Raw genomic sequence first — 22,455 nt, 5'->3', positions numbered from 1 at the left:
ACCTAGCCTAGGCTTAGGCAAATTTACGTAAATTTATTATCTATCATATAAATAAATACCTTTTGCACTAAATAAATGTACTATATTCTATAAATAAACATTGAACAATACTTATGTTATTTAAAAAAAAAAGGGATAACAAAATGTTTACATGTTATTTGGGAGTTTTTTTTTATTAACGAACAATTTTATTTAGGTGTGTTACACATCCCTTGATAATTTTTGTATGTTGATCTTTTTCAATTCATATGATCTAACGGGTGAAAATTAAAAAAGTGTGTGAGAAGTAAAATGGGGTGTGTGTATATCACACCCCTATTATTTATCTTAAAGAGGAATGAGCTAAACTTCACATTGAGCTAGTTACAATAAAGTGGTTCATATTCTCCATTGACGATAATCGAATCTAAGACCTTTTACTTATAAATAAAAAAAATATCACTAAATTATAGTACTAAGTAGCTTACTATTTGGGAGTTTTAGGTAAATATTTTTATATGGAATACAATTGAGAAAGAGGATGACGTCGTCCCATTAAAGGAAGGATTTTTTAATTTTTTTTATCAGGACCAAAACGATATCTTTTTGGCCCGGAGGTTTTTTTTTTTTAAATAAGGTGTTTTGATATAAGTGCCTCAGTTTTGAAATTCTTAGATTTAACATCCATAGCTTTTAGACTTTTGATCAAACATTCTAATCTAATTTTTAATAACAAAAATTACATATATTTGGTTTACCAATCAAATGACAAATTAATATCACCTAAATCCTAAAATCTAGGAGATATATTATCCCATAATTCATTTCAAACAACACTTTTCATTACTCAAATAAAAAATATCATTAAAATTCTAAAAATACAACTAACATCATATTAAACATAACGTACCAATTATGGACATGATACATGAATGCACATATGTATTAAACATAACATACCAATAACTTGATATATAATTAGTACATTATATATATAATCTTAGTTTGGATACGTATTAATATTTTGGTACATTACATATTACTAATTTTGGTACATTATGTGATTCTTGTTTTAGTATGTACCATGGTATTGGTACAATGTGTTAACCTAACTTTGGTACGTACAATCTAGTGGTATGTTATGACCCTTAAAAAAGAGAGAATTTTTCATATTAAAACTTTGTATTGAAAATTAATTATATCAAATTATTAACAATTAATTAATGGGATAATGATGACTCAATCAAAATTTTCAAACTTATTTTCTTTCCACGAATTTAGGAATTTTAGATCTGATCAGTTTCAATATAAATAACATTTTTTTTAATTTTTTTTCTTTAAAATTTACTTAAAATGATGAGTTGAAAATTAAAAAATGACATGGATAAAGATGGAAGCACCTTAATCAAAATACAAAGTGTTTTAATAAAAAGTTGAAAACCCACAAATGTTTAATTAATAAGATGCAGAATTGGAGCGCTTTTATCTAATTTTGCCAAATAATATTGAATTAGCTTTGTTGTTGCGCAGCAGAACCAGACACCGGACAGCAGCAGCAGTGGCGAACCAGTCGGGTTTTCCAGCGAGGGGAGAGGCTGAACCAGATCTCCAGTCTTATTTTCCGGCGAGATGAGGGGCTTCACCTCAACACATACCTTGTTAAAACCAGGTGTAATGGCAAAGAGCTTGACAGGAACAAAAACACGACAACTTCAATATGCAGGGAGAATCTTTCTTATTGAATTAGAAAACAATCATGGCTATTAAATAGCCTTGAAAACAAACTGAATGGGAAATAACAACCACGACTTTACAGCCCTAGAATCGTGGAGAAAGACTAAGTCCAAAACAGAAGATAACATGTCCCTTAAGACTAGGGATTATTATGCATGGCTTCAAACCACTACGACCTAGAAACAAGGAAAACCTAACCTTATCAGCTAGGAGACCACTCCAGGCTTCTTCGGGAGTCTTGCACTGTCCAGTTTACTGCCTCAGGCCAGAATTTCTTTGGAATTTGTTTCTCTTACAGCATGTTGCGCACCATATTCATGATAGTGCGATTCTTTCTCTCCGCGCCCCCGTTTTGTTGAGGTGTATATGCAGCTGTTAATTGCCTTTGAATACCATTCTCATCACATAAGTGAGTGAATTCTTGTGAAGTAAACTCCCATCCGCGATCAGTTCGAAGTTCCTTACGAATGCACCAATTTCTTTCTCAACCCTAGCTTTGTAGGACTTAAAGCTTGCAAATGCTTCTGATTTTTCAACCAAGAAATAAACCCAAGTTTTTTTCTGCTAAAGTCATCGATAAAGGTTATGAGATACCTTTTTTTGCTGTTCGATATTGGATTTATCGGCCCGCATATGTCTGCATGCACAAGCTGAAGCACTCCGGATGCCCTCCATACGCTTTCCTTTGGAAAAGGATCGCAATGTTGTTTTCCAATCAAGTAGTCTTCACAAACATTCAAGGGAGCCTTCAACTGAGGCAGTCCATGCACCATATTCTTCTATTGAATCACCTTGAGACCAGTCCAACTAAGATGACCATAATGACGATGCCAAAATTGAGTTTGATTTGCAGTTATAGTGGAGAAACAGCTTTCCTCCTTTGATGGACGTCGACCAATGAGGCGAACATTCTATTACATGTCATCTCGGTCTCCATTAGTAAACCTCTTTCAGGATGGTAGATCTTGCATTTTTTTGTGTTGCATGACGACCGCAAGACCCTTTTCTTGAAATTGTCCGATGCTTAGTAGGTTGTTCTTCAACTCGGGTACAAAGAACACTTCAGTAATCACATGCACGATCCCATTCATCTCCATGCGAATGTTGCCCTTTCCTAGCACAGTAGGACTTGTATCATTACCCAGCTTCACTGTTTCTCTGAAGTTATTGTCGAACATTGAAAACAACTCTCTTTTCCCACACATGTGATTGCTACATCCCGAGTTAAGAAACCACAGGTAATCTCTTCCAGCATCAGTGTCGTCTACATACGCCATTAAAAGCATCTCTTCACTAGTCTCGACAAAGTTGGCCTTTGTAGCTCTTGCTCTTTTGGGACATTCCCACTGAAAATGGCCTAACTCATGACAATTGTAACATTCTAGGGTAGATTTATCAAACGTACCCCTTCCTCTCCTTCTTCCTCGGTACGAACTTTTTCCACCACTTCTTCCTCATTGCTGAGGGCTGTGAGTGATCTGAAAGGCTTGTTCTTCCATAGTGTGGCGGCTGATCCATTGTTCATGCACCAAAAGACTACTTTGAAGCTCATCTATGGATAGGATATCCAAATCATTCGATTCCTCGATCGAACATACCACATAGTCGTACTTGGAAGTCATGGATCACAGGATCTTCTCAATAATCACCACATTTTCCATCCTTTCGCCATGAATTCTCATCTTATTGGCTGTGGTGAAAGTTCTCCCAAAGTAGTCATTCACCGATTCCCCTTCTTTCATGTGTAGCATTTCAAACTCTTTACGAAGAGCTTGAAGTTGAGCACACTTGACTCGTGTTGTCCCTTGATATTTCTGCTTCAAGGAATCCCAAATATCCTTCGCTGTATCCTTTTTCTGTATGGTCTCCAGAATGGAGCGATCAATGGCTTGGAACAGATAGTTCTTGGCCTTCAGATCCTTCAACTTTTGGTCCTCAATCACCTTCTTCTGTCCCTCAGTGAGATCCGTCCCTTCTGCTACTGCAGAGATCCCAATTTCTATCAAATTCCAATATTCCTTTGAACACAGAAAGTTCTCCATAAGCATACTCTAGTGATCGTAATGGCCATCAAACCGTGGGATAGCCGGCTGCACAAAGCTACTCTCGCTTGTCATGTTACTCCTTCTTGCTGATTGTTATGGTACAAACTGTTGGTCAGGCCCCGTGATGGGGTTCTGATACTAGATGTTAAAACCATGTGTAATGGCAAAGAGCTTGACAGGAACAAAAGCACGACAACTTCAATATGCAGGGAGAATCTTTCTTATTGAATTAGAAAACAATCATCGCTATTAAATAGCCTTGAAAACAAATTGAATGGGAAATAACAACCACGACTTTACAGCCCTAGAATCGTGGAGAAAGACTAAGTCCAAAACAGAAGATAACATGTCCCTTAAGACTAGGGATTATTATGCATGGCTTCAAACCACTACGACCTAGAAACAAGGAAAACCTAACCCTATCAGCTAGGAGATCTTAACAACTTTAACATACCTATCAACTCACCAAACACCAAGATATATATATTCATAGATTTTTGCAGAGTTACAATTCATCCAACAAAAGGAAAAAAAAAATACTACTACTCAAATAGTAAGTGGACATTCTTGAATCTTTGGAAGCAGAACTCATTGTCATCAGTACGACGATCAACGTCTCTTCCTCTCACTACAGCTTAGGCTCCGCACCAGTTTAGGCAGACAGCAATATTGTGCAAACAGTGTAGCTTTTCTTGTCCTGCTGGGATTCGAATTCGTTTTCGGAACTGTCACACTTCTGAAAACTATGTCCGCTACAGACTCATACGATAAACTTTTATTTGCTGAATTTTGTGGCAGGTCGAAAATGGAAGGTTCGTCTTCTGATCCATCACTGTCGCTCTCATGGAACAATTCAATCAGCTGCTTTTTCGCATCAGTTTTTATTTCATGGATCGGAGTGTTGCTTGCAGATGGGGTAAGATCTGCATAAAATAAAATATAAAAAAAAAAACCAAAAGTCGAACTCGACATAACATTTTCGGGGGAGATTGTAAAAATATTGGTGAATTTTACTTGATCTTAGTTCTTACCACCATTGACACTGAAGAAATCTTCACGATCAGATTCAAACTCTTTCCCACCTACAAAGTAACAAGTATATACTCAAAACAGTAAAATGCGATAAAATCGAAGTTTTCCGGCTACAAGTACATGATAGCCATGAATTTAGCAGGTCGAGTTAGTGTAGAAATACTTGGTTCTTGAAAACTGCTCGCGCGGGGGATTGCGGTACCTATGGAGTTTTCTCGAACAGGGAGTTCAATCAGGATGCATTCTGTCAGGGAAGTGCTTGAACATTTGAGATTTGAAGCAGAGTCTTGGGTCTTATGAACTGGAACACAATTTCCCATCTCTTCAAGAAGATGTGGAGGGTTTGTTACATGGTTGGTTTTGTACATTAAGGAAGTGATGCAAGGTTTGTTTGGCGCAACTAGAATCTGGTGAACAAGTTTATTGGTCTTGAAAGCTAAGCATTGGCTTTTGCAGTCCTTGGGTCCGACCATGTAAAATCGTTAGCATTTGAGCAACGGTCACTTTCCAATCAACGAAAGCTTTTGTTTACTTGTAGGGCATCGATTGTGGGAGGTGCTAGGTAGTGCTTTCCGAAGGTTGAGTTCTTGTGTAGGGGGAGCTTTCATGCCACGTTAATTGCACGTCCGAGACACGCACAAACGGATTCCTTGCATTCGAATCCCACACGGCCTTATTTTGGGTGGATCCCAGTGCCAGAGCGTCTCTCTTACTTTTCACTTTTTTCTCAAAGTCTAATTTGGACCAGTTTTTGTGAACGATAGCGAGAGAAATATGTTTTCTCACTGAAATTTTTTTCGCTTAAAGTCCACTTTGTCATTGCTGTGTATATGAACCTGATTATTTCAGTTTCCAGGATCTTGGAATAGGATATACAACTTAGAAATCAAAGTTTTAAAGTCGTATTATAAATCTCGAGTGGATCGGAGCGTAACACATTGTTCGCAGGTCTTATGGATTGTTCTGAATCCATGGCGAGTTACAGCACAAATCGATTTAGTGGTTTGTGTTAACATGTTAACGATCGACCACAAAACTAGGACTGAATCGAGTAAAAATACTATATACAATTGGCATTTACAAGCCAAGTTTCTTTGGCCTCAAATATGTAGAAGATCCCTTGTGCAAACCTGGCATCGAGACTTGCTGCTGCTGCTTCGATCTCTTTTCCCTCTCCTTCCGCTTGCTTTCTTTCTCTTCCTCCGCTTGAGTCTTCCTCAGGTTCTCCATTTCCTCCTCCATCGCTGTTTTCTCCTCCTTTTGTCTCTTCTTATGCTCCAGCATCGATGTATCTGAATCCTTCACAGAAAAGAACATGGGCCCCAACTCGGCCAACCACTGCGGCTCCACCGCTGTGGCGCACTGCATGTACTCCTTTGCCGTCAAAATCAGTTCATGATAAACCACATAATCTGGAGTGCACCCCATACCGTAAAGAGCACTGCTCGGATGTAAATGGCATGGCATCCCGGTCCTGCAGTTCACATACTCCCCAACTCCCTTCAATCTTGCAGAATTGTGGAAGTACGAGGAGCATATAGCTTTTCTCACAAGATCAGTATCGGGCCAACAGGATGTTAGAGGAATTTTTAGCGTCTTCAGGATCTCCAGCAGTTGGGACCTCACCTCTCTAGCCTTTCGTAAGCCTTTAACATGCAAAAAATGATCTCCACACCAGTCCCCCCGATACTGATGTTGTTTCCACTGCTGGTAGACATTATACAGCGTCAAGTGGTCAGATTCTGGAACAGAGAACTTCTCCCTTGCAGCATCGCTCTCCTCTGCCCTATCTTTAGGCCTAAAGAACACTGATGGCACCGAAAGCATAGACACAATTGTCAGAACCTCATCCAGGCATCCAAGCTGATCGCCCATCAATAACATCTTAGCAAGCGGGGGGTCCAATGGGAACTCCACCATCTTCCAGCCTAGTTCAGTTAAGCCTCCGACATTGTTCAGAGCACCTAAGACCCACAATTGGTACATAGAGTTGAGAATATTGTCCTGTGGAGGTGGGTCCATGAAATCAAAGTCTAACAAGTTCTCGACCTTAAGACTCTTGAGCAACAACACCACATTACCAAGGTTAGTCCTCTGAATCTCTGGCACAGGACTAGGCAGCAATTCATTTAGATATGCATTCTCCGTGTACAGCCGATAACATGTCCCAGGCCCAGTTCTACCAGCACGCCCAGCACGCTGGTCAGCAGCTGCACGACTAACAGGAAACACTTGAAGAGCATCCATACCCATTCGAGGATTGTATACCTTCATCTTACCATAGCCCGTATCGATCACGTAATATATTCCATCCACAGTCAAAGAAGTCTCAGCAATGTTGGTTGCTACAATGCATTTACGAGCTCCATCCTCAGCTTTTTGAAATATCTTTGCTTGCAAATCAGCAGGCAACTGTGAATATATAGGGAGTATCAAGAGTTTTGGAACTGCTTTTTTGGAGGACGAGATAAGTTGTTCCATCCGCTCGGCAAGCGCATAACAAGCTGCCTCAATCTCATCTTGGCCTGTCATGAAGATGAGGATATCACCGGGAGGGCTCGTGATGTGAATTGTCATGGCCTGCTTCACTGCACCTTCAACATAATCTTCACAAGGGGTTTTGCTGAACAAGATATTTACAGGAAACGTTCTCCCAGGAATGTGAAAAATTGGTACACTGCAACAAAATAAATAGTCATATTAAGCAAGCAGAGCAAGTTGATGTGAAAACGATGACAACAGTACAAATGAACTAAATTACCTCCCAAAGAAATTTGAAAATTTCTGAGCATTTAGAGTTGCAGATGTCACAATGAGCTTAAAATCACGACGTTGGGCCACCACTTTTTTCAAAATTCCAAACAGCACATCTGTGTTTAGTGACCTTTCATGGGCTTCGTCCATGACAACTACACTGCAAAAGCAAAAACCTTGGCAGTAAATAATTTTGTGCTGAATGTAAATTACCAGTTAAATTCAGAGATAAAGAGCCTTTCCAAAATTTGGAAATTTTCATACCGGTATTTGTCAAGATCAGAATCTCTGAGCGTTTCGCGCAGAAGTACTCCATCAGTCATGTACTGCAAAAGATTAAAAAGGCAAGATTTAATATAATGATGTAAAGGTTATGACCGTAGGTAAGCTGTACTTCTCTATAAAATATGGGCAAATATTGGTTTAAAAAGCAGACAAAAGAATTACCTTTATTATGGTATTTGGCCCCGTCACATCCTCAAAACGAATAGCATAGCCAACTTTATCACCAAGCTCAGTCTCCATCTCTTCACTTACTCTTTTTGCAACACTCATGGCTGCTACACGCCTTGGTTGGGTGCAACCCACTATACCATTTACTGTGTATCCATCTTCATAAAGATACTGTCAACATAATCAACATAATGAATGCCAGTTAATGGAGTACACCGTTCATATGCATCCACTCTCATAAATCCAAAAAAATGAGAGAGAATTTGATGATACGATATTAATAAAAGCAAACTTACCTGTGTCAATTGAGTTGTCTTTCCAGAACCAGTTTCTCCAACAACAACAATAACCTGATTTTCTCGAATTACCTATCCAATGGACATTAAATCAGGGTTAGAATATAATGTTTAAATACACGGCCTAATCAAGTGGAAGGGAGAGATCAGTAAACAAAACATCAGCATCACAGGTCACTGAAACTAATTAATAATGACAGTTCGAATTCTCAATGGAAGGGAGAGATCTGCTAGATATTATTTCTTTCCAAACCAAACAAAGTATTAGGCACAAACAGATAAACATTATACCTGCAATAACTCATCCCGCACAGAAAATATGGGCAAATATTGTCGTTGCTGTGAGAGTGTTTTTGACAATGCAAAATCACTCACAGCCTCCCCGCTCTTCATATGTTGTGCAAACTTCGCATCTTCTTTGAAATCAATTTCACCATCTTCACCTACTGCAGCAGTATCCGCATCAATCTAGCATTAAATAAAAATGAAATGCTTAGTCCCAAACCTTAATAGTGCAAGGCAAAAATCAGAACTTCCTCTCATAAGTTCAATATACCTGCTCCGCCGTTTTTTCAACACCAAGGATATCACCCAGTTTGGAACCTGCAAGCTCCCAGAAACGTTGACGTGATTTGTTCTGACTTTGCTTCTCATGGATTTCCCTAACCAGAGTAGACCCTTTGCGTGAAATTATGGCCATATCCGATGTGGGATCCTTTATAGGCATTATGGGCTCTGCTTGTTTGGTAAAAACAACCCTGCCATCCAGGAAAGGAGGCTTTGTATCTGGGATAACATCATAACAGTAGTAGATATTATAGCAAACAGAGATTTCCATCTTCTATTCATAAACAGAAAAGCAAATAGTTCATCAATAAAGTGATATGGCTAGTTATGCACTTATGCTATTTTCTTACCATGGACAAGAAGAATGACTCTCCGTTCTTCTTCATCATCAAACTCAGTCTGCACCTCGGTACCTCTAACAGCACCAGATCTTAAAAGTTGACGATCCTCCCACTGAGCATTATCAGCAGTGAGTTGAGACAACTTTTTGCTCTGAGCAAGAGACATCTTAGTTCCATCTTTTCGGACCTGAAAAGAAAAACAAAATATATAGTGACCATGACAGAAATACAAGCATAGCCAGTACACTTTGGCCAATATACAATCTGACTTAACATAATAAATGAATAAATTTAGCCACTAAACAAGTTAGACTGAGATAACAAATCAGACAGGTAACAATCAGAGAGATGACTGAAAATTTATTTAAAAGTACAACTGATGTGAGTATTTATCATATTTACAAATGTTACTAAATAATGTTAGAGCATCAACGATTGGTTATTTTCTATGACTTTACATCACTCTCGAGTTCACATTCTCATCCAAGAGGATAATCACTTACTAGCCTCCTCCACCTTAGGAAGCCATCATCATTAGAAGAATAAAGAAGATACTTCCAGTCCTTTAGTCCACTCTCTTTTTAAATAAAAAGCACTCTGTAATACTCATTCATCAACAAAAATATAGTTCAGATAAAACTCTGCAAATTAAAGGAAAAAAAACAATCAACATACCAGCCTTTTCGCCAACTCTGCTTCCTTCTTTTGAAAAGAAGCATCGTTTGCATAAAACAAGGACGAGTCATCAGTCGTATCAAACATTGTGTTTCCTTCTTCTCTATCATACCTGTATAACAAGTTTATATGAGTCAAATGAAGTTCAAAACTAAGCTGCCCTACTAAATCATAACATGAGGTCCACAAGGGAAATACAGTGCAGCAACAAAACATTATGTGTGTAGCTACTACTTAAAAGCTGAGACGAAATAGTAGGGTTGTTCTAATGATAACACTATTAAGATGTTTTACTGTTAAACAAAACAATTGTGAAAATTTGTACAAATGATGTGCAAAATTTAGCACAGTCAAGGCAAAATAATATTGACAGAATGGTGCTCTACAGGGGATCTCTTTTCCCAGGAAACGACCATCACATTTGATCATCCCCTAAACTTGCTTTTGAGGACATGATTTAAGGTTCATTGAGGAAAAAAAAAACTTATCTGAATTAACTTACCATGCACGATCAGAATTGTATTCCATCTCTTGACGCATGCTTTCAGTAATCTCGTATGTGTGTTCTTCGGCCAAATTATCTTCTTCCCCATCCTGCAAACAGGACTATCACTGATCATTGACACAGCCAAAACAGGCGAAAAAACTCATTCAACAATCTACAAAAATTAACCACAAATTCACAAAGAAAACATACCTTGAATGATTGTGAACTTTCTGAAGAAAAAGTAAGTTGATGGGACCTCGCACCATATTTCGAACTTGAAGATTTGACTGAGTATCCAGAAGCACGTATTGGAGCTGGAGAGGGAGAGACATGATCCCAAGGAGAAGCAGCAGAACCTGTTGTAATTCTAAACGGGTTAAATCTAAAAATGAAGATAAAATAAAAACCAACCATCTCTATCATAAAGGAAAAATAAATCCAAATTTGTTCTTTTCCAATAAGGTTGATGTTTAAAGATCATACCAGGTGTATGGCCACCTAACCATGGGGAAACTAGTCGTGCATCAGGTGAGGCACCAAGCAGCATAGGTGCCGGTGATGGTTGATGTCGCCTACTGGTATTAGGGTAGTTATCACGTCGTGGTGACTCCTCCCATTCCCATCTCCCATCATCCCAGTCAGATCTGCCTGCAACATTTGCAAATATGGCATTAGAGACAGCAATATCCATGTAGTTACATAACTTAAGCTACATCTTATTATATAAGCTGCCTCCCACATGTACCTGTGACAAATAATTTAAATAAAAGAAGCATATGAGAACTCATTATTCTACGGTTTCCAATAATAAGTATAAGGAACCCAATTGTAAGCTCAAAGTATAGGTTCCTTGAAAGGAAAACCTACATAAAAGTTTCCGTACATAAGAGGGATACACTATTTCGATGTTTGTCCTCCTTTATTAAAAGAATCAAATAATTTAACAGAAGAAAAGAAGAAGACAGTGCATACCAGGTGTCCTCTTTGAATCTTCATATCTACTCCGCTTTCTTCCATATTCTCCACTATATTCTTGTTCATATCGGCTACCTTCCCTTCGACGATTATAATCGTTACCATTACTACTGTATCTTTGTCTTTCACTCCTACTACCATCCTGATACTCTCTTCTCTCACTACCACGGTCATCCCTGTCGTATCTACCCTTGTAATCTCTTCTCTCATTTCCACGATCATCCCTGTCATACTTAGGGGTCCGAGACCTGACACTGTGGGAACTTCCACTAGGAGACGAAACCTTCAATTAAGAGGCACAATAAGAAGCATGTCAGAATTTATTTAAGAAAAGCAAACACAACAAAGGAAATAGCATGTCACAAGAGCAAACTTCTAACATAAACCTCCCAAGAAAACATCAGAGTGGAGCAGAAGATAGATAACTTACATAGAGCTCGTTTGAATGTGCTTTTAAAATGATTGAAAGCGCTTTTGGTGAAAATGTTTTTAGAACCAATCTTTAGTAAAGATACAAGTAAATCCTGAAAAAGCACTTAAAGTGCTTCCTAGAAGAAGCACATAACTGGTGCTTCTTGCAGAAAGCACTTTAAGTGCTTTTGGAACTCAAAAACATTTTCTCCAAAAGCGCCTTCAGTTTAAAAGCACATCCAACGAGACCATAATCAAATTGACCAATCAAAAGCACTTTGAGTTCTCATTTACAAATCCATGAATTTCCTCCTTCATAACATTCATATGAGCATAGAGTTAAATATCAGATGCTCTTGCCTCCTACATATCTCTCCTTCACAACAAACAACAATAAAGCCTTTTCCCACTAAGTGGGGTCGGCTATATGAAGCGCTTAGTTCTGTGTCATGTCCTCCGTTAGATCCAAGTACTCTAAATCTTTTCTTAGAGTCACTTCCAAGTACTCTAAATATTTAGTACTCTAAGTACTAAATAAACAATTTGGTAATGCCTTTGGACCCTAAAGGACAAATTCCTGGATAAACAATTTCTAGAACAAATATAAATATCACTTATGATCTAATTTCTAAACAATGACATTAAAACAGAAGACAAATAGAGCGCTAGAAGTATGCTTACATCTCCACGCAGATGTTCCCTAGAGTAGCGATTCTCGTGCATATCATCAATTTTTCCTTCTTCTGTTACAGTACTTTCTGCAACACAAGGATTACAAAGGGCCTTTTAAGTAAAGAAACATATACTTAGAGAAAAGCAGATGGGAAGGAGTAAGATACTATAAGAAAAGTGTACCTGTGCGTGGTGTCTCACTCCCAGATATTTCCCGATATCGCCTCCGAGAGTGACTTCGTATAGCAGTGGGTTCATCAGTACCTTTTTCATCTGAAATTACAGACTCTGATTTTTCGTCTTCCTCCATTGATGAGACAACATTAGCACCTCTTTCTCTTGGGGTCTTGAATCCACCGTTAACCTTAGACCCTTCCCGTTTGGCAATAGCAAGGACATCTAACCCTGTTCCATCATAAATCAAAATCAGAAGGAAGCCCCCTAACGACACTACCACTTGCATTGGAGGGAGGCAGGGCACTGATTCCACAAAATTTCATAAACATAACAAAACACATGAACAAGGATATAAACTCGAAAGTACGGAACATGTTAAAGATGAAATCTTACCCAGGAGAGATTTCCTCTCTGGAGGTCTAAAAACAACTCTATCCTTCCCAGGTACAAATAATCCCCCATCGCTATTCGCCTCAGGTTCCAACGTCGCCGTTGTCTTGTCCAGGTCAATAGGTTCAGTGTGACCTCGTTTCTACACATTAACATCACAAAAATTAGGGAATATAATTTTAGTAAATACAAAAATGACTCTACTTTCTTGCTAAATCCCACGAATCGGATACTAACCTCCATGATAATCACCCGAACAAACTCTAAAATCGAACCCGCCGAGCAATGAGGGCACCTGCACATACAGCAACAGTGAAATCAGAAGCAAATTTCAAGTCGTAAGGCACATAAAAACAAGATTTTGCAATTTCAAATCTCCGGAAAATTGTAAAACCAATGGCGAATGGTTCCAGAATGCGAACTGAACTGAATTCGAACAAAACCCTAGAAATTTCTAGCTTCGAATTCGGACGCCGTGAATCGAGTCGTTCCCCAATTGAAATTTTGGAGAGGGGGAGAGAGAGAGAGGGACGTACGTACCTGTGGAAGAAGAGGTCTGCGAGAGTAGTGTTTCGTCGGAGTTTTTTTGGAGGGGTTTCAATCTGTAGTTTTAAAGAAGAAGACAAATGGCGGCGACTCCACCGACTTTCGTTTCAGGTTCTACTCGTCCCGAACCTCCCTACGGTTTTTTTTTTTTTTTGGATAAATTACATAGTAACTCCGGTCTATTACAATCTCATATAACATCTTTAAAGTATTTCAATTTCAGATCTCAATTATTATTTTATTTTAATATAATACATCCGTTAGATTTTCCACCCATTAATTTATTAAATGCTGACGTAGCTGACACATTTATGCCACGTGGCTGCTAAATGTGTGCCACATGACCAAAAAAAAAAAATTAATTTTTTTTTAAAACTGAATCTTCAACCCAAAAAAAAAAAAAAAAAACCCAAATCCAGATCCTATCACCCCACAAAAAGATTATCCCTTCCCCAAATCCCCCATCCCACCCCCAGTGATTATCCCTCCCCCAACCCCCCTCTGCGACCAACCTCACTATAGCACCCCCCAACCCTGCGACCCACCTCACTCAAGCCCCCCTTCTCCCTCTGCTCATCTCTTCTTCCCCTTGCAACTCAGAAAAGAAAGGGAAGAAAAAAAAAACCCAAATCGCGTCTACACATCCATCGCTGGGTTCGTGAGATGGAATCGGGTGCGGGTGCGAAGGAAGACGAACTGGGTTGTTTTTTTTTTTTCCAGGTTGCAGGAAGGGGTTTCAGGGGAAGAAGATGAACATGAAGGAAGGAGAAAGGGGAGGGAGGGTGAGTGCGGGTGCGAGGAGAAGACGAACTGGTTGTAGGAATGGGGATCTTGGGAGGAAGGGTCGCAGGTGCAGAGGAAGACGAACTGGGTTTTTTTTTTTTTTTTTTTTGGGTTGCAGGAAAAGGTTTCAGGGGAAGAAGATGAACATAGAGGAAGAAGAAAGGGAGGGAGGGTGAGTGCGGGTGCGGGGAGAAGACGAACTGGTTGCAGGAATGGGGATCTGGGAGGGAGGGTCGCGGGTTGGGAGGTGTTCTGGGTTTCTTGTTTTGGGGTGGGGGGGAGTACGGGGGTGGGGTTATGATTTCAGTTTCTTTTTTTTTTTTTTTTAGAAGATTTAGGTTTTTTTTTTAATTTAAAAAAAAATTGTCATGTGGCACCCATTTAGCAACCACGTCATCACTTAACAGATTAATGGAAGAAAAAACTAACGGACATATTATTTTGAAATAAAATGGTACGTGAGGTATGAAAATGAAATGTTTAAAAGACGTTGTATGGATTTGTGCAAGATCTCAAACCTGAGTGGTTACTGTGTAATCTACCCTTTTTTTTTTTAACATGCAAGACAAAACGGGTGTCTATTTTTCGTTTATTTTTTATTTTTAAATTTATTTTTCATATTTTGTGAGATGTGGGTTTACGAAGTTAGTTTGGTTTTTAGTTTGTGAAAAGGATCCAATCTCCAACCCGAAGTTTAAATACATGGGCCTCCAAAATGATTTAAAACTTTTTGTGACTTTTTTATGGTCAAGAGATTTTTTGTGACGTACAATTGGACCTGACTTTCAAAAACTTCTTTCCGTAAATTAAATGATTTGTCAAAAAGTAGGGTAAATTACATAATATCTCCTCATGTTTGAGGTCTGTTGATGCATAAAACCGGAGGTCTTGGAACAACGTAAATCCGACCGTGAATCTGCAAGAAATGTAAATAACACAAGATGTATCGTGGTTAACCTCAAGGTTTGGGCTACGGCCACACTGATATTGTATTTATCTGAGGGAGAGAGAGAGAGCTCTGAGAGTGAGAGTTTTGAGAGGGGATGAAAGGGCCTAGGAATTGGCCTCCGAGGGTGAGAATGAGGCTCTCCCTAATTGTGAGGGTGAGAGGTCCTTTTATAGAATAATGGTTCCTCACTTATTACATATTTGCCCATTCCTTTATTACATAATTACATTTGAGTCCCCCGAGTATTTATACGAGATCTAAATACGGAGGCTCTAAGTATGGTATAAACAGTAGTTCCCAAGTCTTCAGTCAAGAGAGTCTTTTTGCTAGAGACTTGAAATTCAGTCCATGTGTGGGCTGAAGTAACTAGATGTCGTCTAGGACTGATACTCGATATGAGGCGGTGCTCAATCTAAAATGATGCTCATCTAGAAGTAGCACATATTGCGAGGCTGCTATGCTTGTGGCGTATGTTGCCTTGGATACCTCGGCTTGTGGCGTTGAAGTTGAATGAGTCCCTTTTATAGAATAAAGACTTACTCCTCAATACATAATTGATGGGCTAGAGTTGATGCTCGCGGTGACGAGGTTGCTCAGTAGGCGGCGATGCTCTGTAATGATGGTGAGGGAGTCCCTTTTATAGAATAAGGGCTCGTTCCTCAATACATAAGTGATAGGTTAGGAGTGATGCTCGCGGTGAGGCGGTTGCTCAGCTGGCGATGATGCTCTCTAATGAAAGTGAATGAGTTTTTTTTATAAAATAAGGGATCGCTCATCAGTACATGAGTAATGGTGCTCTCTAATGAAAGTGAGGGAGTTTCTTTTATAGAATAAGGGCTCGCTCCTTAATACATAAATGATGGGCTAAAGTCCCCCAAGTATTTTTCATGAGGCCCAGTTGAGGCCTAATATATGGTACATAATGTAGTCCCCCAAGTCTTCGGTCAATAGAGTCTGTTGGCTGGAGACTTTAGATTGAATCCATGTATGGGCCGAAGTGGCGGTTGTTCAAAGGCGGTATTTGTTTACCCTGCACTGAAGCTTTGTAGGTGAAGCTTTGCAAGTGAAGCTTTGAAGCTAGAGCTCTGTAAATGAAGCTTTCGAAGCTATAACTTTTGTAAATGAAGCTTTTGAAGTTAGAGCTTTGTAAATGAAACTTTAAAAGCTAGAGCTCTGTAAATGAAGCTTTTGAAGCTAGATTGACATGAGTGATGCTCATGAATGTTTATGTTGATTGACATGAGTGATGCTCATGGATGTTGTCATGAGTGATGCTCATGAATGTTAACATGAGTGATACTCATGAATGTTGACATGAATGATGGTCATGAATGTTTATGTATGATTGTCATGAATAATGCTCATGAATGTTTATGTATGAATGACATAAGTAATGCTCATGTATAATTTGGAGTACTGGGCGTACTTTTGATCACCTGGTTGGTGGCATGAAGGAGAGTACGGGTTGTACATTTCATCACCTGGTTGGTGGCATGAATGGCTAATTGCCAAATGATATTAGAGTACGAGTTGTACATTTCATCACCTGGTTGGTGGTAATAGTGGCAGGTTGCCGAATAATTTTGGAATACTGTACGTACTTTTGGTCACCTGGTTGGTGATAATAGAGGCAGGTTACCGAATAATATTGGATTATTGGGCGTACTTTTGGTCACCTGGTTGATGATAATAGAGGCAGGTTGCCGAATAATTTTGGAGTACTGGGGTACTTTTGATCACCTGGTTGGTGGTAATAGTGGCAGGTTGCCGAATAATTTTGGAATACTGGGCGTACTTTTGATCACCTGGTTAGTGCTATTTTGGGCTTATGGGCCTTCGCTCTCCACACAACATTCCAGCCCATTTATTTTGGGCGTTGCCATTTTTTTAATTTTTTATTAATTAACCTCTGATGGGCTTTATACAGATGTCTCCGAAAGATAAGAAAAATAAATCACATCATTCAAAAATAAATCCAACCCTCTGCTCAATAGGTCACGCCCATAATTCCCTTTTCTGCATGTCATCACCATCGTAATTATGCCTTTTTCTTTTTCTATTCTTTTCCTCCTCCTTTTTCTTTTTCTTTAACATTATGGTGTCGTCTGTAAAGAGTGGGAACATGATGAAAGTTGGTGGGCATCTTCTGTGCTGTCATCGTGCCAAGTTGATTCCCTTAATCAACTTGGAGCTTGGGTTGCTGTGCATTAGTGGGTAGCCATGCTTTCTGCTTTTTTCTTTTTTGGCAGCCTGGTCATTGCTTTTGCTTTTCTCTTTTGGCGGATTCAGCAGTGCATCTCTCAACTCATTTGCATCAATGAAACCACTTCTATCCCGGTCGAACCTCTCAAATATTCCCTTAATCAACTTGGAAGACTGTAGAACAGTGCAGTGAATTCCTTAGGCCAGATCTTCCTGGCGTTGGAGGAACCTTCGACCTCTGCTTCAGGATCCTCTTCCTCCTTTAAATCTGAACCACCTTGGGCCATTTCACGAACCGGATTGGATTATTTTCACCATGTGTGCTCTCATTTATCGCCTTTAATCGATTTGGGAACATTTGGGATGGTAACCCCATCGGGAAGAGCAATCTCGCGACTTCCATCGTGATCGATTTCAATCGATCGAGCAGTGTGAGACTCCCCTTTACAGTATTTGAGCCGTAAATCAGTGGACATATCGTATCCACGCCCAATGAATGCAATTGCAATCTCGGCAGCTTCCGGAGTCTGAGCCTTAAGCGTCATCGCTCAGCACATCGCTCTCGTTCACCAAATCAAGATTGAATGTCAAAAATTGAATTGAATTTGTGAAAGTCGATGAGGATTCAATACACTTTTTTTAGGTGAAACAGAGAGGGAATCGAGCTGCACCGTCGTTGGATTGTGCAAAAACTTGGCTCAAATAGTGGACTGACTGGGTTTTTGAAGGAGAGAGAAACCACGTGTACTTGGCTTGAATAGTGGACCTTTCCGTCAAGACCTTCCCGTCCTCCAATGTGTCCTTGAAACCACAGCATCTCTAGCAATGTAGAGAGGGCGGCCGGAGAAGATGAAGCGGTTCCTGACAAGCGTGAAGGAGTTGTTCCGGGTTGGGTGAGTTAGAACAGAGCCGAGTCCAACTGAGTTGAAGATTTCATATTTACAGGGGAGTGGGTCGGGGAAGATTAAGCCCAGGGTTTAGAACCAACACAGGAAAGTGGGATTAGGGACTCATTGGGAAAGCGTGGAAAGGTCAAGCAGATTTGTGAGGAAAAAATGGGCTCAGAGATAAAGGACGATAAAATTTCAGATTAAACCCAGAAGAGAAAGAAAACTGTTTCAGCTTAAAAAAGTGAGATTTGTAGACTGAAAAGAGGGAGATAGAGTATTTGGTTTCCTAGGTTTTTTTTTTTTTTTTTTTTTTTTTTTGGGAAAGCTTTGGGTTGTTGGGTTTTTGCAGATTCACGGCGGAGGTGAAAAATTGAGAGAGAACCGACATAACTTTTTGTATCATTTCCCACAGACGGCGCCAAATGTTGATGCACAAAATCGAAGGTCTTTGAACAACGTAAATCCGACCGTGAATCTGCAAGAAATGTAAATAACACAAGATGTATCATGGTTCACCCCAAGGTTTGGGCTACGTCCACACTGATATTGTATTTATCTGAGGGAGAGAGAGAGCTCTAAGAGTGAGAGCTTTGAGAGGGGGTGAGAAGGCCTAGGAATTGGCCTCCAAAGGTGAGAATGAGGCTCTCCCTAATTGTGAGGGTGAGAGATCCTTTTATACAATAAGGGTTCCTCACTTATTACTTATTTGCCCCTTCCTTTATTACATAATTACATTTGAGTCCCCCGAGTATTTATACGAGATCTAAATACGGTGACCCTAAGTATGGTATAAACAGTGAAGAGCCCATCATTTATGTATTAAGGAGCGAGCCTTTATTCTATAAAAGGGACTCCCTCACTTTCATTAAAGAGCACCCATTACTCATGTACTGAGGAGCGAGCCCTTATTTTATAAAAGGGACTCCCTCACTTTCATTAAAGAGCATCGCCGCCAGCTGAGCAACCGCCTCGCCGCGAGCATCACTCCTAACCCATCACTTATGTATTGAGGAGCGAGCTTTTATTCTACAAAAGGGACTTCCTCACCATCATTACAGAGCATCGCCGCCTACTGAGCAACCTCATCGCCGCGAGCATCAACTCTAACCCATCATTTATGTATTAAGGAGCGAGCTCTTATTCTATAAAAGAGACTCTCTCAACTTCAATGCCACAAGCCGAGCCAACCAAGGCAACATAAGCCACAAGCATAACAGCCTCGCAATATGTGCTACTTCTAAATGAGCATCATTTCAGATTGAGCACCGCCTCATATCGAGTATCAGTCCTAGACGACATCTAGTTACTTCGGCTCACACATGGACTGAATTTCAAGTCTCCAGCCAAAAGACTATTTTGATTGAAGACTTAGGGGACTACTGTTTATACCATACGTAGGGCCTCCGTATTTAGATCTCGTATAAATACTCGGGGGACTCAAATGTAATTATGTAATAAAGGAATGGGCAAATATGTAATAAGTGAAGAGCCCTTATTCTATAAAATGACTTATCACCCTCACAATTAGGGAGAGCCTCATTCTCACCCTCGGAGGCTAATTCCTAGACCCTCTCTTCCCCTCTCAAAGCTCTCACTCTCAGACCTCTCTCTCTCCCTCAGATAAATACAATATCAGTGTGGATGTAGCCCAAACCTTAGGGTGAACCACGATACATCTTGTGTTATTTACATTTTTGCAGATTCACGGTCGGATTTACATTGTTCCAAGACCTCCGGTTTTGTGCATCAACAAGGTCTATTACAACTCTATACAACATCTTTAAAACATTTCACTTTCATACCTCACATACTATTTTATTTCAATATAGTACCTCTATTACATTTTCCATCCATTGATCTGTTAAGAGCTGATGTGACTGCCACATGTGTGCCACGTGGCAAAAAAAATTTAATTTTTTTTTAAACCTAAATCTTCTCAACAAAAAAAAAAATGAAAAATGCAGAACCCACCCCCCTCACCTTCCCCGCAACCCCTCCCCACCCTTCTTCTCCCTCCCAAGCCGAGCCTCCCAACCACCTATATCTTCTCCACTCTCTTCACTTAATCCCTCGTTATTGTGTCCGCATCCCAACGTAATTTTGATAATCGAGCCCGAGAGCTGGTCGGGTTGAAAACCGAGTCAAATTGCTGGTAGCAATCGGAGTAGGGGCCGCACTGGAGCCAATTGACGTCTATGCCGATGTCGAGCGCCATGTATAACAATTTCGCTAGAGTACCGACGCCAATCCCAGAGAAGTACTCGTCGTTGCCCTGGCTAACGCTGGAGACGACGAAGGTGGAGAAGTCTTGGGGTTGGATCTCGGCGTGCATGGGCTAGAGATCCCTTATTTTTATCCCCTGGAGTGCCAGCTGGAGCTTAGTGTAGAGTGAGTTCACTTAGGCCGAGTCGCGGTCAAGTTTGGTAAGGGTGAGGGATTTATAGTCCTTGTGTTGGGAATTGAAGAGGGAGTCGCAAGGGTGGAGCTGGAGGGAGAAGGCGGAGGAGTTGAGGGGTTGGGATTCCTAGGATTTGGATTCCAATTGTTGGAGAGACTCAGGGTTGAATGAGGGGAGGTGAAGAGAGTGGAGGAGAATGAGATGGTTGCTCGGAAGGGAAGGAGAATAGATGTTGCGGGGAAGGTAGGGTGGGTTCTGTGTTTTTCTTTTTCTTTTTTTTTCTTTTTTTGAAAAGATTCAAGTTTTTAAAAAAAATATTTGCCACGTGGTACAAATGTGGCAGCCACGTTAGCTCTTAATGGATCAATGAATGGAAAATGTGACGGAGGAACTATATTGAAATAAAATAGTAGGTGAGGTATGAAAGTGAAATGTTTTAAAAATGTTGTATGTGGTTATAATAGACCTCAAACATAATAAGATATTATGTAATTTACCCCAAAAAGTACAACTTTCGTCCACTATATATGTCCATGTGACATGGATAAACTAGTGAATTGAAACATACTACTTAGTAGATTAGACACAAATTACTTAATTTTGACAAGCGATGGTCTAAACTTGAACATCTATATATACTATTATTAAGAAAACCCGCATTGTCAACTTTTCTCATTTTTCCCTATTTTGCCCTCACTTTTGATACACACTATTGACAAAAGGAGGGCAAAATAGTAATTTTGTACCTTTTGACAAAATGACAATCATATCCTTATTTTAACCTTTTTTTTTTATATAATGACAATCATATTTTTTCAATTTTATCCTCACTTTTGATACACAATATTTACAAAAGGAGGATAAAATAGTAATTATGTAATATTAAAAAAATATGCACTTATTAAAAGAAAGTATTCACACACACACACAAAGTGTGTGCTCTCTACTAGTAAGAAATTAAGGTTGATGCTTCTATGTAAATGGTGGTTATAAAGACTGGAGTTTGATCGAAATTATTTGCCAAACTGAGCTAAATGTGGCTTCTCCACCGGTGATGTATATAGGGGACTTACTAGTGCCTTCCACCAATCACAGGACCACTAAGAAGAGAAAGGCTCCCCACACAAATGATTGTGTCGAAGAAACGTGGTAGACCTTGATATGCGCCTTCTATCAAGCATATAATTTATGATATTTACAGAAAACACTTTAAACGCTTTTGTAGCTCAAAAATATTTCATGTATAAACGTTTTCAGTTATTTTTAAAGCACTTCCATACGAGTTTTTATTGTTTCATACACTTTGCAATAAGAAAGGGTGCCATGAATGATTTCTTGCAAACATCGACGAACTCACACCATTGAGCGCGTTCAAATCCTTCAAACACATTCTTCATCGTGTAAACCTTTCTCCGCAAGGCTAAAGATGCAGAACCGATCAGTAGTACTACTAGTACCTCTTCGTGGCCACGGTGCTTCAGCCATGGGGATTGAGGAGGCAACGCCAACGCCGCAGCTGCAGAGGTATATAACTTTGCAGGATGTACAAACTGCTTTAAAGCAATGGACATCGACGAAATTAGTTGAATCAAGGATTTTCAAAATCAACTCCGACAGTTCAGGTTGGAGCTCAGACCACTTAATACTGTTTGGTAGAGACGTTCTAGTATTACTAGTCGTCACGTTGGTGCAATGGTAC

The 22,455-nt window shown here is 39.7% G+C and overlaps 4 protein-coding genes across 5 annotated transcripts; all 4 read right to left on the bottom strand.

Moving 5' to 3' along the window:
* Window positions 1–2,663: 2,663 nt before the first annotated feature.
* Window positions 2,664–3,265, bottom strand: LOC139192984 (uncharacterized). The gene is made up of 2 exons (XM_070815929.1): window positions 3,119–3,265; window positions 2,664–3,059 (listed from the first exon to the last, which is right to left on the bottom strand). Exons 1-2 carry the CDS (start codon window positions 3,263–3,265, stop codon window positions 2,664–2,666), a joined length of 543 nt encoding a protein of 180 aa, XP_070672030.1.
* Window positions 3,266–3,338: 73 nt separating this feature from the next.
* LOC139192983 (uncharacterized) lies at window positions 3,339–3,755 on the bottom strand. The gene has a single exon (XM_070815928.1). The coding sequence runs from the start codon at window positions 3,753–3,755 to the stop codon at window positions 3,339–3,341; it is 417 nt and encodes a 138-aa protein (XP_070672029.1).
* A 207-nt stretch (window positions 3,756–3,962) lies between these two features.
* On the bottom strand, window positions 3,963–5,301 carry LOC103403148 (uncharacterized). 2 transcript variants are annotated; one of them, XM_070815366.1, is made up of 3 exons: window positions 4,993–5,301; window positions 4,790–4,840; window positions 3,963–4,681 (listed from the first exon to the last, which is right to left on the bottom strand). In XM_070815366.1, exons 1-3 carry the CDS (start codon window positions 5,261–5,263, stop codon window positions 4,368–4,370), a joined length of 636 nt encoding a protein of 211 aa, XP_070671467.1. In that variant the 5' UTR covers window positions 5,264–5,301; the 3' UTR covers window positions 3,963–4,367. The 2 variants fall into 2 exon arrangements, with proteins under 2 accessions (XP_070671467.1, XP_008340197.3); XM_008341975.4 differs by having other exon boundaries at window positions 4,954–5,289.
* Window positions 5,302–5,669: 368 nt separating this feature from the next.
* On the bottom strand, window positions 5,670–13,942 carry LOC103403149 (pre-mRNA-splicing factor ATP-dependent RNA helicase DEAH7). Its single transcript, XM_008341977.4, has 18 exons — window positions 13,529–13,942; window positions 13,226–13,283; window positions 12,992–13,130; window positions 12,605–12,826; window positions 12,431–12,507; window positions 11,336–11,621; window positions 10,847–11,011; window positions 10,574–10,719; window positions 10,379–10,470; window positions 9,877–9,988; window positions 9,211–9,388; window positions 8,850–9,079; window positions 8,585–8,761; window positions 8,294–8,365; window positions 7,992–8,168; window positions 7,809–7,870; window positions 7,552–7,704; window positions 5,670–7,467 (listed from the first exon to the last, which is right to left on the bottom strand). The coding sequence occupies exons 2-18, from the start codon at window positions 13,229–13,231 to the stop codon at window positions 5,868–5,870; spliced, it is 3,894 nt and encodes a 1,297-aa protein (XP_008340199.3). The 5' UTR covers window positions 13,232–13,283; window positions 13,529–13,942; the 3' UTR covers window positions 5,670–5,867.
* Between the last annotated feature and the right edge of the window lie 8,513 nt (window positions 13,943–22,455).

This window comes from Malus domestica, chromosome 16 (assembly GCF_042453785.1).
Source record: "Malus domestica chromosome 16, GDT2T_hap1".
In the NCBI taxonomy this organism is placed as follows: domain Eukaryota; kingdom Viridiplantae; phylum Streptophyta; class Magnoliopsida; order Rosales; family Rosaceae; genus Malus; species Malus domestica.
The sequence above is the reverse complement of the archived record's forward strand: the minus strand, read 5'-3'. Positions and strand labels throughout refer to the sequence as shown.